This window comes from Apteryx mantelli, chromosome 1 (genome assembly GCF_036417845.1).
Source record: "Apteryx mantelli isolate bAptMan1 chromosome 1, bAptMan1.hap1, whole genome shotgun sequence".
Lineage (NCBI taxonomy): Eukaryota > Metazoa > Chordata > Aves > Apterygiformes > Apterygidae > Apteryx > Apteryx mantelli.
In genome coordinates this window covers 194,714,544-194,733,270 of record NC_089978.1, presented here as the reverse complement: position 1 = coordinate 194,733,270, position 18,727 = coordinate 194,714,544, and the positions used below count along the sequence as shown (strand labels likewise).

At 38.8% G+C, this 18,727-nt stretch overlaps 1 protein-coding gene across 1 annotated transcript in view; it reads right to left on the bottom strand.

Annotated features, from left to right (window-relative positions):
• CAPZA2 (capping actin protein of muscle Z-line subunit alpha 2) overlaps positions 1–18,382 on the bottom strand; it is a 35,259-nt gene extending 16,877 nt beyond the window's left edge. The window contains exons 1-4 of the mRNA XM_067315066.1: positions 18,284–18,382; positions 2,740–2,803; positions 1,023–1,074; positions 275–338 (exon numbers count right to left, since the gene is read on the bottom strand). Coding sequence (XP_067171167.1) covers positions 275–338; positions 1,023–1,074; positions 2,740–2,803; positions 18,284–18,322 — 219 coding nt within the window. The 5' untranslated portion in view covers positions 18,323–18,382. The remainder of the gene's footprint in view (positions 1–274; positions 339–1,022; positions 1,075–2,739; positions 2,804–18,283) is intronic.
• Between the last annotated feature and the right edge of the window lie 345 nt (positions 18,383–18,727).

The window sequence follows — 18,727 nt, the reverse complement described above, 5'->3', positions numbered from 1 at the left end:
ATCATGTCTTTCAGTACTAAAGATAGAGCAAATGGCATCTATAGTTCTGTATCAAGTCCAACCAATTTCAGGACAACACTGTAGAATGAAATTTAAAGCTACTTAGGTGCTCTAAATGATTAATTTATGAAATGGGTACTATTGGAGGGCCATAATCTCTACACTTTACAGGGAAGACGTGCACCCTCTTATTTTCTTGCCAAGATATATGTCCAAATATCAGAACATCTTTAGTAACTTAAGGAACATTACAAGTATTTCATTGTATTCATACCTGTTCATCGTAACCGTCAACTTTTACTGGAGTAAACTGGTCCAGGTTGTACTGTGCAAATGCACTGTAAGAGGAAAAAAAAACAACCAAAAACATGCATGAAGCACCATCTTTTTCCTTAACTGCTGTGAAACCTAGGCAGTGATGTGTCAAAAAATGTTTCATTATCCAGCAAGCCCCCTAATCTTGGAACCACCTTGGTTCATTCAGTGCTCATATTATAGATTCCAACCATTACACCAAGATTCATGTTCAAAAGTAACCTGATATAAATAGACACCCAAGATTTATAGTAACCCACAGAAAGTGGGGGAACAGATAAAATCTGAATTCCACAGGGTTCCAACTTATGAAGCTAGACATCTTCATTCTTACAGATAAAATTCATTTTGGTACAAAATACAGTAGGCTTAATATTTTGATGTAAAAAGTAGGGTCTAAGGAAGCAGCATCTTTATAGATGCCAATGTCCAGGGCCTATAACACCTACCAAGAAACAGAAAACCAAATCCAAAATGGCGGAGAACAGTTCCAAAATCCAGGTCTCCCATTTCCAAGACAGTTGCCCTAATCACTAGGTTACTATAATTATATTTCCTCTTTGCCAAGAATTTAATCTCGATTAAAAGACTGACAATGCACGTAATAGGATTTTACTTGCCAATCACACATCTTTTTAAGCAAATCACTTACTGGCAGTGAAAGTCTTAGTGAAAAACATTCTTCTTTTATGCAACTGAGTACTTACTGGGCTGCTCCTTCCCTGAGAAGATTGTCATTATTAAGCAGCAACCGAACATCTGGAAGGAGGTATTTACAACATAAAAGTAGGGTTAGCTCAGAAAAATAATTCAGTCACATTAACAACCAACCTACCCCCTCCCTTCCCCCAACCAGCCCACACCTGTACAGGTTTACTAGGTGGGAAACCTATAGCTTCATACTGCATAATTATGACTTAATGAGAAGAGTACAGAAATGGATCCCTTAAAACGCAATCTGGTAAGCAGATATAAGCCAAACCCTACCGGTTTTGTCACAGCTCTAGGAATCCATCAAACTAGTTTTTAGAGAAGTTTTAAATGGAAACAGCACAAGATTCAAATAAGATCACTTTTAAGATGTAAACTACTCAAAAAGCACATGATATTGAGTGTAATGGTTGCTATATTTTGACAACTGTAATGTTGCAGTATGTGCTGTACTTAATTTTCTTATCTTACTATTTTTGTTCTTGTTTCCTTATGACACTTACCAGTCAGAGAACAATAAAAGAAACATGCAAATATAAAGTCAAGACTATCTTCAAAATGACTTCATATTTACTAGGCAGTAAATTATTATTTTTACATACTTATTATTTACTAGGCACTATTTTAATAACAACCACCTTACAATTTAATGCAACTACATGTAAGAAATAAAAGCAGCAGGAGGGAAAAAAAAATCCTATTCACCTATAAATCTGAATTTAAAATGCTCAACTTTCAAAGACCAGAGTTAAAGGACTGATAAGTCTGGCTGTGACATTTGTAACTCTTCTGAAGATTTCCAAATCATAGAAGTTAAATATATTTATCAATATATCTGGGATATATTTGAAGTATTTTTCTACATTCAAAAAGCTCACAAATTTAAAGAGAAAATTTAAAGTACCTCTAAACATATTAGAGTTTTAAAAATTTTCAAGCTCTCTCCAGTCTCCCGCTCACAACAGTGAGTACACTAAACTTATTTCCTCATGAGATCAGTAGAATCAGAGCTATTTGTAGTCTAGAGCTACAGAACATATGCCCTCTTACCCTGTGTATCTTGGTGTAAGAAAACATGACAAACTTTAAAGAAAAAGAAGCTCTTAAATAAAGTTCTGAAAGAAGTACTGAGAGAAGTTAATTTCAAGTTTCATTACAGCTTATCTATATATTAGTACAATGTAGTATGGCCAAAATCTTGCCCAGAATATCAGAATCTAATGGTTAAAAATGTTTGGAGAGAATTAATATTCAAATAAAATGTTCATTGCCACTTTAAGCAGTAGTCCTATGTATATTCAAGATTAAATATTTGTAATGATATTCCCTTTAAAAAAATAAATTTTATTTTCGGTTAATTTAATTTTACTTGAAAAATATAATTCTGCCTATCAAAGGTTGGAAAAAGAGAGTACATGCATCTCCTAAATCAAAACCCTAATAACTTAATTCATGACCGATTAAAAACAGAAAAGAGCTCATCCTCACATTACTAAGAAAAGCAGTATTTTCCCACTTTTGCAGTCACAAGACAGCTCAGAATTTAAATGCAAAGATCATAATGCCAAGCTACAAAACCAGAATTGCATAGCTCTTAAAGCAAATGAGTTGCTAAAAATAAGCTGCATGAAATGCAGGAAAGTAAGAAAGTGATATTTTCAGCGCAATTTTGGGTATATCTTAAATGCATGGACAGAGCAGACAGATACTCACCGTTGAATACCTCATTGAATTCCCCAGGAGGAGCATGAATTATGAATTTTGCTGCTATACGCACCTTAAATATAAAAATAATTATGTAGTTGTATATACTTGCATTTATTCCTATTCAAACCAATCATGCTTTATATAGCTTTAATGTCCAGATAAAGCATCGTACAAATCCCATTTTTTCATATATTTGTTCACATTGTTTAACTATACTGTCTTTGTTAGAAACACAGAACATGAAGTTCTACCTCTTCAAACAAGATAGAGGACATTGTACACGACGGAAGTGGAAAGAGGAACTGAGTCACTCTTATATTTTGTATTACTGGCAAAGAGAAAAGATTAATGTGACAAATAGGACCAATAATATGTTCACAATATATTTCAACTTTCAGCCCATGGATGCCTGGGAATCCACAAACTGATTCTAAGAGAGCCCAAAACCATGACCAAGAAATGTTCAAACTTCAAAGCTTCTCTTGGATTTTACAACACATCCTATGGCTCTAAACTTTCTAAAGGTCTACAGCTGCACAGTAATCCATAGATTAAAGAAGGTTAAAAATACTTGTGGAGACATTAAAGCATGTAATTTCAACAGCATCTACTAAGGCCTCCTAGTAGCACAGTATGAGCAGATAAAGGTCTGAAAACCCGAGAGTTAACTTCTTTAATGCAAGTCCTCAAGCAACTGCCTTCAGCCATAACTTCATGAACATATGACACAGCATAAGCCAGCACTGCCATTAAAAGTAGCTGCACTTGCCCTGGCTTTCTCCCTCCTTGTGCTTGCCCAAACACACAGCTAGACAGTGAGCCAAATTAGAAAGGTTATTTTCCTCTTATCAGATCAGTTCTCCAGGCTGGTTCACTGCACAGCCACGTAGGCCTGCAAAAGAAACTCAAAGCCACTTTTTTGATGCAAAGCAGCCTTAAAACATTTCAACTATTACCTTACTTGTGGAATGTCACTCAGCAGACTTGATTTCATACATTCTTCTTTTCCTCTTAAGAGTATAAGAACTCCAAGTATAAAAAAGACATTGTTTTCCTAACTTCAACTCAAACTGACAAGAAGTTTACTACTCTTCACACTTTACAGCTATCTAAATTGAAGAGAAATTCAAGGCTCTCTAGCATCCTTGATATTATGTAACTATTCAAATGAAGGGAAATACAGTTCTGGTACTATCGCATTTCTAACACATTCAGTTATGTTTCAGTTATGACAATAAAGAGCTGGGAGATGCAATTTATGCGTTGGAAGGCCCAAGTTTCAGGCAACTGTCTCCAGGAAAGAAGGCTCAAGCTTAGACTGTCTCAAGAGAGAGCTTAGCTGCCCTATTAGCAGAATTCAAACCTCAATGAGATCCCAGGTGACTAGTCAAGCAGCTTCCTGCTCACTAGAAGTCAGCATAAAGCCACTCAGAGCTACCTAATGGAAACAGAAGGGCTGTCAAGTTCTAACTTTCTTTCTAGATTAAGTGCTACATTTTGGACTGCAGACAGACTATCTGCTACTCAAATACCTAAACCAGAACTCCTCTTCACATGTAAACACAAAATTGCATTATACAGAGATAAATGCCATAAGGCTTACTCTTTTCTCAAAATGGAGACAGAGAAGGTAAAAGTATCTTTTTTTATGGCAACTTATTGGAGCACTTGCCCACACAAGCAGGAGGCATGATCTGGACTGCCTCCTTGATCCAAAGAAATTTAAACCCATCTGTGTTAGCCAGGGAATTATCCCAACCACCAGTCTACGCACTTTTCCCAAGTGGAGACATACTCCATGTCTCTCCTGCTGAAGTTGGGGCACTCTGTACAGAAAGCAGCTCAATGTTCAGCAATCCAAAGGACAAAGTATAGCTAACCTACTATTAGGGCACTCATGTAGGAGAAGCCTCATTTTAACAAATAACCAGTTAAAGGAGTCTGGGATCAGACTGGAATCCAGGCCTTCACACTCATGAGCAGACACTTAGGAGGGCTTTCAGAATGACCACTGGACTGCTTCAGCGTTGTCTTCAAAATTAAGATGAGGGAACAAAGTTTCTAGGTTCTGACTCAACTTCAGAATGCAGACTACACTGCTTAACCCTGCTAAGGCTGCGTTAGCTTTGGGTGTGCAGAAAAGCAGGACCTATAGAGACATTCTGAGTTTTGAAATAAAAGGTCCATCAGTTTTGGGCTAGGCAGCAGCTAAGTAGAGGCCTTCTGAAATTAAGCAGAATTTGGATACTAAATTGCACTTTAAATGACAGTGTATTTTAAACCACTAAGATTTATAAGGTGAGACATGAAGCCTGTGCTATAACCTGAACAGTACTTCATTTTCAACCGTTCTGGTAATGCAAAACTGGTTTTCTTCTTTTCCAGGTATCACTAAGAACTATTTTCATTCTTACTGGTCAGATTAGCTATAGTATGAGCAATATCTGTTCAGAAGAATTCAACAGCAATAGATGTTTCCTCAGAACAGACTGACCGAAATATTGCTTTTAATGAATGTTTTACTGGTAAATTAGATTCCCCAATAAGAATTTTTTCAGAATAATAATTCATCTTCAATACCAATTTTAAAAGGATTGATATGCACAATCACACAAATCTGCAATGAATATCTCAGATAAGTGTAAAGTATATTCACACTGGCAAAAGCAAGTAAACTAACATGCCTTCAGAAATTTAGAGACTGTCAGCTAAGATGCTTTTTGCATTTTGCTAGCCTGCCTTTGTGAAGCCTGTTTAAAATTAACCCATTTTTCTTCAGCAGTTAAATCAAATTATCCGAAAAAATGTATTTCCCAAAACGATACATACAAGAAGCCCATATATAAAAATTAAATCCAGGATCCTCACTGAAGAAATACGAACTGAAAACCACTTATGGCTTCTCTTTTGCCACTGAATTTTTGCAAAAGTATCTCAGAATGAGCAGTGTAAAAAATGCTCTAAAGGAGGTTCCTCTGTTTTCCAAAACTAGACTAATGCGGAAGTATAAAAACATATGCCTTCATGAGCCTCAACGAGCTGAAGATCTCCCCCTGTTGGTAGCAACAAGCCATTGGCTCAGCTGTCTTTATTTTTGCTGAAAAACGTTTAAGGAAAGCACTTCAATCAGATGCATTATAATTGAAACCAACACTGGTTATTTAATATTTTGAGTGAGACTTAAAAATTGATTAGAACAATTGATTTGAACAAGTCAAAGAGAAACAAGATAGCACTTTAAAAGTCTAAAAGACAAAACCTTTTCATTCAAGAGAACCGCACGTTCTCTACATAGTACAAAAATTTGGTGTGCATCAGTTAAAAAAAAAAAAAAAAAAAAAAGGTTACACCTGAGTATTCCTTTCAAAAACAACTCAAACACCAGGACTGAGAACATACCATGAGTTTCTGAACTTACTACCCTACTTTTTTCCCCAAAATAAACTTTAGATGGTGTTTTAAGTTTAATTGCTGTAGTTTCCGAAATTAGATTCACAGCCACTGTTTTCAGTTAAAAGTCTGCATAGTTGCTCGCCAGAAATTGACAGAACATTTGATGATGAAAGGTTCACAAAAAACAGGTCTGCAAACAGCTCTTACCACAAACCTACTTATGGAATTGCGCATTTACCATATTTAATTCACCGAATGACGAAAACCCAATCTACTACATTTTTCATGAAACTTTATGCAACTTCTTACAACTTTGAACATCAATCTGCACAAGTCATGCACAGGCTGAAAGGAAGTGACTCTAAAAAGACTTCTGAAAACATTCGGAAGGGAAGCATTCACTACAGCAGGCACTCTCTCTACCCAGTTTTCACATATAGATCTGTTGCAGTCATCACTGCATGCTTAAATTCAAGTCAGATATCAGTAGCTAAGAGCTAGTCAGATTCACCTTCTCAGTTTAAGTGAAACCAAATGCTATCTTCACATCAATTACAAGCATTTTGATTTTATAAAGTAAAAGCTTTTGGTTAACTTATACAAATTGAGAAGCTTAAAAGAGATGGAGAAAAGGACAAGTTTATTGTATATGCTCAGGGTGGATATTATGCAGATTTTGTTCTGCTGGAGATTAAAATAATTGGTCTATCAAAAAATAACTACAGTCAGTTACTACAGTATTTGCAGACACCAGATTACACAAGCACAGAGGTAGCAATTTACAGGATGGTGTAAGTTACCATAAATATGCCTTGTTTCCATACTTTTGCCTTATTTTGCAATCTAATCTTCTCTCAAGGCATGTCATCAGACACATAGATAGATCCTACTCGTCTATCATTTCCAGATTGAGACATTATGAAGTTTGTTTTATTTTAAAGACATTAAGCACAGTGACTTGAAGTACCCCAAAACCACTCTTCCTGTTTCTGGCAAATCGGAAACTGACATTGGTTGAAAAAGCCTGACCTTCTGCAGTGTACATGCCTATATATGGTAATGAAAAAGGGCTCACAAAAAACGCAGGAGCTCTGACAACGTCACGCTACAGCAGCGCTTCAACTTTAAGATATGCTCCTTCCTGATAATCAACTAAGGTACACCCAACAATAAAAGAGGCACCAAAACTTAAGTTTAGCTTAAAACACACTTTACTGCACCATGGCTGTGTCTGTCAGGCACCCTGACAGCACCTCAATAGCCACACTGTGCAGGAAAAATGTGCTGGTAAGAAGCATGGTGCTGTGAAATCACATACTTTGCCCTTACTCCTTCCTACTCATCACTTACTTTATGTTCAGCTGTGAACTCACTGCAGCAGGGAGACCCACCCTTCCTGTACACTCATACCAGATTAAAGTTTATTGCTCTAGAGCAATAAAAATGAAATAGTGAAGTACACATAAAAAGCCCTAGTTACCTAAAAACTGCACAAAGTCTGAAAAAATACAATAGAAGACCTCCACAATACATTTCCACTCTAGAAGGCCTAAAAAAACTTTGTTGCTAATCACAAGGAAAGAAAGAGCTTCTTTCAGCAGTTATTTTTATCAGTGAATTTAGCAAGCATTGTAGAAGGAGCAAAGCATCATGTATCATGTCTTTTATATCCTGGATTCCTATGAGAGCCCTTGCTTCCTTAGGAAATAAAAGAAATCTCACACTCGCAGGTCAACAACCTATACATGTGCTAAACGCGATACCTTGTCTACTTTTTGCCACAAGGGAGCTCTTTGGTTCTGCTCTGGGAACAGTAAAGAGCGATTCCCGGTTGTCATGCCATCTGCCACCATTCTCCTTGCTGGTTCTAGGAAGCTTTCCTGCTGATGGCTAGGCAAATGGCTTAGCTGTGACCCACTCAATTCCATTTACAGGCAGCTTCAGCGTCATCTCAAAACTAGCCCATAGTCACAGAAATATTAACATAGTTAAGCTGATTCAAATGAGATGAAAAAGTCTCAATTCTCTCAAGACCCTATCATTCACATGCTGTCAATATTCACATCATTGACAACAACATGTAACTCATTGAGAGATCCTGCTAGTAATATCTAGAGTAATATTAGACAAAAGACCTCTCTAGTTTTACTGAGTTTTGAATTTGACTCAAACTACCATGTTTTGAGTTCAGCCGAGTCATTATTTTTCATTACACAGCTTTACCGAGCAATAGAACAGCTCTGACATCTGCTGCCAGTCAAAACTCATTTTGTACTCACATATGTAGTCCGCCAAGGAACACAGTCTAAGGTTCAATCAGCCACTTCAGAAATCATTTGTAAGATACAGTGCCTGATGATCTGTCAATATTGCAAACATGAAAGTACTGAGTTTGCAAACACTTCAATGTTTATAAAATGTTACAAAAGTGTAACTGGCTTCCTTCAGAGACCTAGATACTTGGTATTATTGGCTCCAATTGCTCATTAAATTCCTAGGTTAGATACTTCCCAGGATGCTCCACCAGCAATTACAATACATCTTTTAAAAATAAGAGAGCTGGGGGTGTTTCACAAATGGCATTAACTGATCTAGGACTACATTGCCACTGACACCAAAAGTAATAATCTCCCCGACTCCTCCCAAATAAGCCCTGCAATCTATTTTTATAAACTCCTTTGCATCATCAGCGCTTTTATAGTTCTGGAGTATCCAGATAAGCAAACCGATCTAACTAAAAACAGCTGTACAAGGTGGCAGAAACATAGCAACCAACTCACTTCACTAATCAACAGGACTTGAGATAATTTTTGCTTCTTTCTGTTCATCTTACTAAACTGGTAGCAATGCCTCAAAGGGCGAGACAAGCACTGAGAACAGGTCTGGGAAAGGGATTATCCCGCGTTAACAGTGAACTGTCTTCTCAGCATCTCATGAAACTTCACCCATGCTCATGGGTATAGCTAAGAAGCATCCCGATATATGCAGCATCTCACACAAACATGGAGCAAAAACAGTGAATCTGGCAGAGAGGTAAGAAATATGAAAAGCAGTGTTGCAATTGCTTTGCCGCCAAGCTCAGCAGAAAAATGCAGCATACCAATTCAATTCACTTCTGCCTCTGGGATAGCTGAGGAAGAAAACTCAGCAAAAACGTGGTTCTGTGGCATACAAAAGGAGTGGCATATTCCACGCCTATTGGCTTTGGCTGAACTGAACATACATTGCCTTCATATTAATGTTTGAAGATGCATTAAATATGTGTAGAATGTATATTCTCTCAACCAACTTAACAAGCTTGAAATTCTATAAAAATGTAAGGATAAAGAGAAAAGGAAGAGAGACTGCTAATGATCCAAATAACTCCAGAGGATGAAAACCCCATAATATATGGGATTGAAAAAAAATCCCCCCCCCAAAACCAACCAACCAAACCCAACTATTTTAATAAATAGACAAGGATTTAATAGTATGCAACAGTACCAGCACTTAGTAGTAGTATTACAAAAAATAAATATTACACAATGTGAGATTTTCTAGCTGTATTCTGTCTGAATTGACTAGGATAATGAGACTTGTTTTCAAAAAATGATTTTGAAAGGTGTTGATTGTTTTGACTGTTGGATCTCTCAACAGCAGTGTAATAGTACAAAAGTCCATACCTTAGTATTGCTTTATATACCAGATCATTAAGATGGAGGAATGCAGGATGAAAAAAAAAACAGGATTTTTGAAAGTTATTGTATTGAGGAGTATGAAGGCAAAAATGTTACTTGGATGACATACATGACTAATTAGAAAAAAAAAATTATGGAAGATTAATCTCACACGTCATTTTGCATAGATAAAGTTGGTGTCAACAAACGTATCAGATCTGACACCTTTTTACGCCCACTGAATATTTTAATTCAGGAACATTATAGAAGAACTGGATCAGTCTCAACTCAGTTAAACAAATATGTTTTGCTTGCAAACCTTAAAAGATCAAGATCTGAAGCTGAAATTTCAGGTTGATATCACCATCAATTACTAAAAGCTTTGAATGGGAAAACTTTACTGGTAATTATAATACAGAAAGTGTAATATATTGCAGTATATTAATTTTCCACAGTCATATTACTCTGGAAGCCTATAAATGTCTTGTCAATAGTTGGCTGGAAAATGAGTAAGCCAAGAAAACCACATACATATGAAAGCTATTCCAAAACTCTTGGTGGCACTACATATCCCAAATTTGCAGTACAGAACACTCTTCTTTAGTGTTTTTACTTCAGGTTTTTGTCATTAATGTAGCCCTTTTCCCAGACATATATGTGAAAGTAACTGGAAAAATATCAGAGCTGTTTCAGAGATTAAGAACTCCTTATGTTCATAATTCAGAAAAAAAACCCCAAACAAACAAAAAAACCTTTCTTGTCCATCTACTGTGCTTTCAGTTAACTTCCAAAGGACTTCCTAGATTTAAAGAATAAAAGAAAAATCGAAAAAGAGAAAAGGGGAGATGTCCAATAAATTAGTATTAAGTCCCAGTCTCAGGAGAATATACTCATATTTTTAAATAGCTGACATCTCAAAATGTTTTCAAGAGTCATTCTTCAGTACTTCCTATTCCATTACAGGGTCAAACCCCAAAATACCTAACCAACCCAAGAATTAAAATATTGGTTTGGGAAGTAAGCTAGAGACTACCATTCCCCTTTGCTAAATAGAACTCCCCGATGATTTGAAGAAGGCCTAATGCATTCATTGGTCTGAAATAAACTTATTAAATCTTATCAATCATCAAACCATTATAAAGGTAAGCAATTGTATACTTCACTCACAGGTCAGACAGACATCAGATAGTAAGCACAGAAGTAGCAACCTTCCAAGAATCATTCACTGAAAACTGAAAAAGCAGTCAAATTTTACATGTAGTACAAACCAAAAGTACTAACTTTTGTTTGGGCAGTAAAAGGCATAAGGTATGACTAACTGAGAATTCACAAAGAAAAAAAACCTGATAGAGTGTTATCTTGCATATACAGAATCAAGATATTCTGTCAGCTCAACACACACTCCTCAGGTGTAGCAACTAGATCTCTCTCTCCCAAAAGTCTTTGCACACGACATCTATCATAACCTAACAACAGCTTGTTTCATGTTTGGAAGGCATTTTTTCCATGACAAAGGCTAAATTTTTAAATGATCCTTTGTACTATTCCAAGTTCGTTATTTATGATTAGTTATTCCAAGCACATCAAGCCTGGATTCAAAAGCAGTGGGGAGAGAAAAGGAACAAAGATCAGATCTTGCTCTACGAAAAATTCCTTTATTAAAAAGTCATACAACAGGGTGCCACCTTAACTGAATCTCCCCCCCAACCCCATATTTCTAATGTCTTAAAATTCTCAAAGTTACTTATTACCTACCAAACTCTCTCAAAGTTACCTATTAGTTTGAAAGCTTTAATATCTTTTAACAAATTAAGAGCAAAATATTTCAAATGCTTTCTATTTCAGAAGCTTGTTAATCAAGGGTAAAAAAAAAAAACTCATATGATGAAAAACTGCTTTCATTTCTGCTTAATCAGTTCACATTTTTTATACCTAATTTTCAGAAACTGGAATTTTCAGGATGTAATACTGGAACTCAGTATTACATCAAGCCATCAGAGGAAAAATACATTGCTGCGCTAAATAATGCAGCAAGATTTCTTATCCTATTCTTCTTTGGCTGCCAATATTAAAATCAACCGAAGACAGTATTTCACAGCAGAATTACAGGCTAATGAATCTTTTGGTCGGCAATGGAACCTTATCTCCTATATCACAAATCATTGTTTCTGCTTCTATTGCTCTATTTGCCAATAATCTGTTCTATTCTCCATTTTGGGTTCATTTTTTAAAAAATCTTAATTAAACTATGAGGTTTCCTGAGTAGCAACCTTTCACAAGAGTTCTGCAAGCACGAGGGCAATAAGAACTGGGCTTTTGATAGTGCTTAGGCAACAGTGTTTTATACACACTTTATGACATAGTTACAAATTATAATCCACAAATAAATATCTACTTTCTTCAGACTACTAGTTACAAAAGAAGTATCAACTGCAGTTTATAGAAATCACTTGCTGTCTTAAACCTGGAATACAAGGTTTCATTTGTACTCATCTTCAAGCTTCAGATAATTTTTTTAAACTGGTCAAAAACCAATGTGCACAGTGATAGAACAAGAAGAAACGGACACAAGTTGTAACAAGAGAAGTTCCAATTAAATATTAGGAAAAATTTTTGATCATGAGGTTAATCAAACACTGGAATAGGTTACTCAGAGAGGTTGTGGAATCCCGATCCTTGAAGATATTCAAAACTCAAAGGGCGAGTCCCTAAGCAACCTGATCTATGTTGGCCTGCTTTGATCAGGCAGCAGTTGGATCACCTCCAGAGGTCTCTTCCAGCCTATATGATTCTACAAATACATGAAGCTATTTACAGTTACACATACAGTATATGACCAATTTTTCAGCCAATGCTGAGCACTATTTTGTCATTTTCCAGCAGACAAAATGATTAAAATTTCTGTTCTGTCCTCCTGTCTCAAGTGTATTTGTGCATGTCTAAGTAATTCATCTCCAACCCAAGTCAAAATGCTATCATTCCTTAGCTAGGTACATAAAAATCTTGATCTTGGGAAGACTGCTATACTAAGACTATACTAAGACTGAATTCCATATCAGTCTGAAAAGCACTCCCAACTTCCTCATTCTTATCAATGAATTGACTCAAAACATTACCCAAATTCTAAGTCCAGCTATTAAGCCTAACCTCCCATTTGTAAAAACAACTCCCTTCACTCAACTTCTGTTATGTTTTACTCATGGAAAAACATTAACTTAACAATAAGACAGCTATGAAAATGTGGTAATTAAACAGAAGATATGCTCAAACATTAACTAAGTTCTTTCACATTTAAGTATTAAAGAATTTTCAACCTGTTATCTGAACCTGCTACAGTATTTCCAGTTCCATTCTGAATGTAAATATAACAAGACCCAGACGGTTCACAAGGCCCCCTGCTAGACACATTAGCAAAGTTACACCTTTAGATATAAAGCAAAGTATACACTGATGAACTATATTAAAAAAAAGTACATTATGAACACTTGCAAAACTTTACCTTAAGTAACAAATTACACTGCAATTATACCCAGAGGAGGTTTTTCAAATCCTTCAAATCAATTCCAGGATATTTTGCTCCTGATCATCTATACTCTCCATATCTCATCCAGGGTAATTCCAGAAATTAGAATTCCAGATCTTTTCAAAAATTAATGGTTCGGAACATATGGATAGGGTAGAACATATTTATTAAATCTTTCATTAAGCAAATGACAAATTTTGTCAAAACAAGCCTGCTAATGCCTCTAAAGCAGTTTCAGGAGAAAGGTTTATGTTAGCATTAAGGAAACAACTGAACCAGAACCTCCCTCACTGGAAACATGGTTTGCATCTGCAAAATGGGTTCTGCTGCCAGTATATTAACGTTTGAAAAGGTAAAGTGACACACACAAAAGAACGCATTTTAGTGGCATAGACTGTTTCATCTCAAAGGACTGAGAGAAGATGTGAGATTTCCCTGAACAATCTGACAAAACTACACTGCAAAGTTTCGCCGGTGTAAGACACCCATCTTTATTACTTAAACCAGGTGTCCAAACCTAAAAATCTAAGTCACAAAGTTACCCAGTACTACAAGAAATACTTGGAAACAATGCTGGTTCATTTTTGCAAATGGGACCCTACTTCCTCATCAGAAGAGTTTTGGTATGATTACAGCAAGCTGACCTGTTGTTAAACTCTGCCTGAGTCAATATTCCTCCCTAAAACAATTGGAACTACTGAGACATAACCTTACTGAGGGAGCTGTGGTTCCTTTTTTAAATCATGTTCCCATATTTATATGTTGAGCATTTTAAAGAATGTGAAAACTATTTTGCATGGGGGGGGGGGGGAGGAGGAGAGGATGTGTTACCCTTTCCTACCAGTATTCTCCCCTTTTCTCTCCTAAAGGGAAGGTATCCTGATTTTCTCTTGATATCACCACAGATATGTAACTCCCATCAACACTGCTCTCTACAAAGCAGTTTTAAAAAAAAGAATAAAAAAAACAGTAAAATAAACACATCCTGGCAAGTCACCAAAACGGACTTAGATCACTAGTTTTAATTATGATTTAAATAATTTTAGTCTTGTTTTGCATTTGTGCTACTATTTGTCAGTGAACATTTACATGTTAATAAATGTAACTTTTAGACTAAAAGCAGTAGCTTCCACTCATCGTTGCTTATGTTCATGAGGATAAACTGTAGCTTTTATATATGCACTAATACAACCATAAAAACATTTTTAGTTTGATATAGCCATAGGTAGAAAAACAATCTGCACAGACATTGGAATACAATTAAACTGCAAAAATTGTTACTAAGTTTTAACATAACCATTTTAAGTATGCTGGATAAATGCACAGTTTTTGCATTCAAGACTTGTTAAGAGAGGATGCATTACCCATAGGAAGGGAACAAAAGTGATGATTTCCCATTGCTATACCCCTTAAGAGGTCAGGCCTTCAAGACTTCCACCTCTCACATCTCTTTTTTATTTATAAACTGAAAAACCAAACATAAGTGTATGGTTTACCAACTATCTAAAAGCTTCTGAACTTTCAGTGACCTAAGTGAATAAAACAACTACAAAACATTGTGTCTCACAGACACTGTTTTTAGCACTGGAAAATCTCTAGTTCTGAATGGTAAGCCAGTAACTTTCACTGGCAATGGCCCAACTTCAGATCTTCTGCTGTACACAAATCTTACATGTTTTATTTACTAGAAATATTTCTTCAGAACATTAATTTTAGTTGGGTTTATGTAAAAAATAAGCTTTTTCAATTTTATCCTCACCACCTAGAAAGATGACCAAAATTTCAAATTCTTATGCTAAGCTTGAACCTAAAGAACAAAATGGGGTTCAAAAGAAGTTACGCAAGTCTCACACATTAAAATTATTTTTGTTTTGGACACTGGCTCTTCTCCTTCCTTGCTTTTAGAGCTTCTTTACCTGAACCATAGTACTCTTTTGCCAATTTCTTTCACTATTCCAATTCATGTCCTATTTTTTTGTATTCTCAATTATGCCAACACCTGTAGGTTTTAAACCTGAATTATGTTAGAACTGATACTAAATACTGTCATCCTGAACTAACTATTAGATAGCAACGAGGAGGTATAGCCCCTGCAAGATGGAATTACTGCTGTTATAGCACTTAAAACTATTGACTATACATGAAGCAAAACATGAATCTGGGACCTTTCAGAACTTCTGCTGTCACTAGATCACTTGATGTCTTATTTATGAGTCTGGTACAGTAAAAGTTCTGGTGTTTTTATTCACCTTCTTCCCTTCCCAAATTTCAGCAGTTTTGACCTGCGTTAAGTTTCTATCAAAACTACCTATACTACCAAAATCAGCTAAGTCAGACTTGATATTAGTCTGTTTCATATCGTGGGGAAACAAGTGTAGAGAGGAACAGAGCGATTTGCTCCTCCTGAAGAACAAGCATTTGCCTCTCTACCTCTACTCCTAAATTTACATTATAGTCCCAACTGGATGGGTGAGAAGGGTATGCTTTTCAAAAACTATCCAGTAGATTTTTTTTAGCTCAGTAAAAGTGAATGACTGAACACGTATGGAGCTAGACAAGTCTTAATTTCAAAAACATTTGTTGTATCATTCATAACAAGTGTCAATTAAGACATGAGAAATCAGGCAAACTGAAGAAAACTGGTTCAAGATCTCCAAGACATGCAGTAAGAATATGTACTTCTAAATTTCTTTCCTTATGCAGTGCTTGTTTAATAGCCCAGTAGAGGGCAAACCTGTCCACTTAAGTCTTTCTGAACATTGGGTGGGAGCTGCAGTACACAGTGAACACTTGTTTTAGAATGGATAGATATATTAAATCTGATACACTTTCTAAAATGTTCAGATTAACTCAAGTTAAGGCAAGTACCTCTTCTACGGAAATTGAAAATCTTTAGGTATCACAAGATCTGCATGGACATTTGCCTATTTTTGCAAGAGTTTGCAGCATTACCCATCTTTGTTTTATTAGTCAATAAAACAGATTGCCAGGCTTGGAAAATTCCAATCATGTAGGACAATCAATTTTATATGCAACTGAAGTAGACAAAGGAATTAATAGCATCATTACTGAAAAAAACGGAAAGAAAAAAGAAGAAAAGGCAGTAAAGTTGCATTTAACAGGATCGGGGGAAAAAAAGAGAGAACCCCCCCCCCCGAGGCCTCTGAGTTGCTAAAACTTTAAAATGGATAAGAAAGCACTGCACCTCTACCTTCTTTTAAGATGAGGCAGCAAAATAACATTAAGCTAAGGCTGGACCAAGGGGTAGGAAAGATCCCACTTAGAGAATACACAGGAAACAAAAGATCTCCTTTGCCAATCTCCAAGCACTCTACAAGGAGGCCAGTTTAAATTTACAGCGGAAAAGTGCAGATTCCATTTGCTTATGCTGAGGCAGAAAGAGACTCCAGAATGTTTGCACTCATTTTGCAAGTAAAAAGAAACTGGAATTAATGGATAGAAGAAAATCCAGTATTTAACTGTATCAGTCACAGAAGCACAGGTAGTGCTTCTCAACTTATACAGAGGCAAAATAAAACTGTCACTGTATCTTATAGTACCACAAATAACTTTTAGTCAAAGTTTTTTCAAGCATACCCTCTATCCACAAAGCAGTGGATTAGGGTTACTTTGTAGAAGTTCTTACAGGACAAAATAATGGACTACTACATATATTTCTTGGTTACCTAACTTCTCGTACCAATGCAGAAGTGGTATTTGAATGTGAATTAGGTAGAGCAGGACACAGAGTTTTAAAGACTCTTGCTGGGAAGAGGTAGTGAGATCATGGAGCTATGTGTCTCTTAGCACATCAGTGCATCTCTTGTTCTGAAACTTGGCCCTGTTAACCTCAAACACGCAGAACACCTGCCTTGTTGTCACCACCAATTAGACATTTCAAACATCCTTCTTCTAACTTCAGAGAAGTTTAAAACATCATTTCGTTAATGTCTCCCGCATTTAAATCATCTCAGCAGCTTCTACAGCCATATAAACCTATGCTTTTATCAGAAATGAATGACACTGTGCATTACATAAAGACATGGGCAGTGCACCATCATCTACACAAACTACCACACCCAAGTTCTGAAGCAGGCAGCTGCCATGAGCCTGAATCCAACACAAGATAAGGAGCACTGATAATTGGGGTCTTACAAGACACCCCACTCGGAGAGATTTTCAGGAAAATCTGTCTTAAACTTAGAGAAGTTTCCAACAGCCATAAGCAGAGATGGCACACAGCTCGTTAATACAAACCGCCTGCTCCCTGACCTCAGACTTCCCCAATTGCTGTCTCTCTTAAGAGGAAGTAAAAAAGCCTTGCCCATCCCCACCCCCTTCCCCATCTCCCAAATCTCCTGTATCCCAACTACTCCCGGAGACCGCGGGAGGTGGGCGAGGGCGCGACGACGCCGCGGGTCTGCTCTGGAGCCAGGCCCGGGGCGCAAGCCCGCCGCTCCGAGCAGCCAGCTGGCACCGGCGCGGGGCCGCGGGAAGGGAAGCGGAGGTGGGGGAAGGGGAGGGGAGGGGACGGTCCCTGCGTGGCTGTTCCCCCTCTCGCTGCGGTCCCCGCGCACCCTCCGCCCGTCACCCGGCGGCCGTGCCCGCCGCGCGGCAGGGAGCGGCAGGCCCGGCGGCCCCGCTCCCCTCCCGGCCGGCCGCCGCCGGTCACCGGATCCCGCTCCCGCCCCCGCCGGGACCGGCTCCTGCCCGCCGGGGTCGCACCGTACAAGGAGCGGCGGGGATGCCCGGCGCGGCGCCGCGGCCCGGCCCAGCCCTGCACCCGCCGACCCTCCTCCCGCCCCCTGACTGACAGGCCCGGGCGCAGGGAGAAGCCAAAAATACAAAACGCCGCGGCTGCCGGAGACCCCAAACGACGAGGCCCGAGCTCGCCCCGCGGCCTCGAGGCTCGGAGAGCGAGAACACAAAAGGGCGGCTCGGCCCGGCTGCGGCGCAGCATCCCGCCGCCCGCCCCTACCTTCTCCTCATCGGACAGCTGCTCCTCCAGGTCCGCCATCTTCCCGTCTGGCTCTGAACAGCGCCGCTCCGGCCGCCCCCGCCCCCGTCTCCTCCCTCCCAGGCAGGAAGGGCGGAGCCCCGCTCCCCCCGCTCCGGCTCGCTGGGGAGGCGCAGCGACTGCGCATGCGCCTGGCCGGGGCCACGGCCGGGGGCGGGGCGGCCGCTGCGGGCCTCGCACAGATGAGCGTTGGCCTGCGCTGTGGCCGTGGGGCGGGAGGCGCCGCGGAGGGGCCGGCGTCGGCGCTGCGCGGGGTCCCGGTGCTGGGCTGCCGGCGGGAGGCGGGGCTGAGGGCGGCGCAGGCGTCTGCAGTCGGCGCTGGCCGCCGGGGCAGACGCGGGCCGCGGCCCTGGCTGCTGCTGCAGCTGCCGCCGCCCGCGCCCGGGGGCGCCGGGCTCGCTCCTG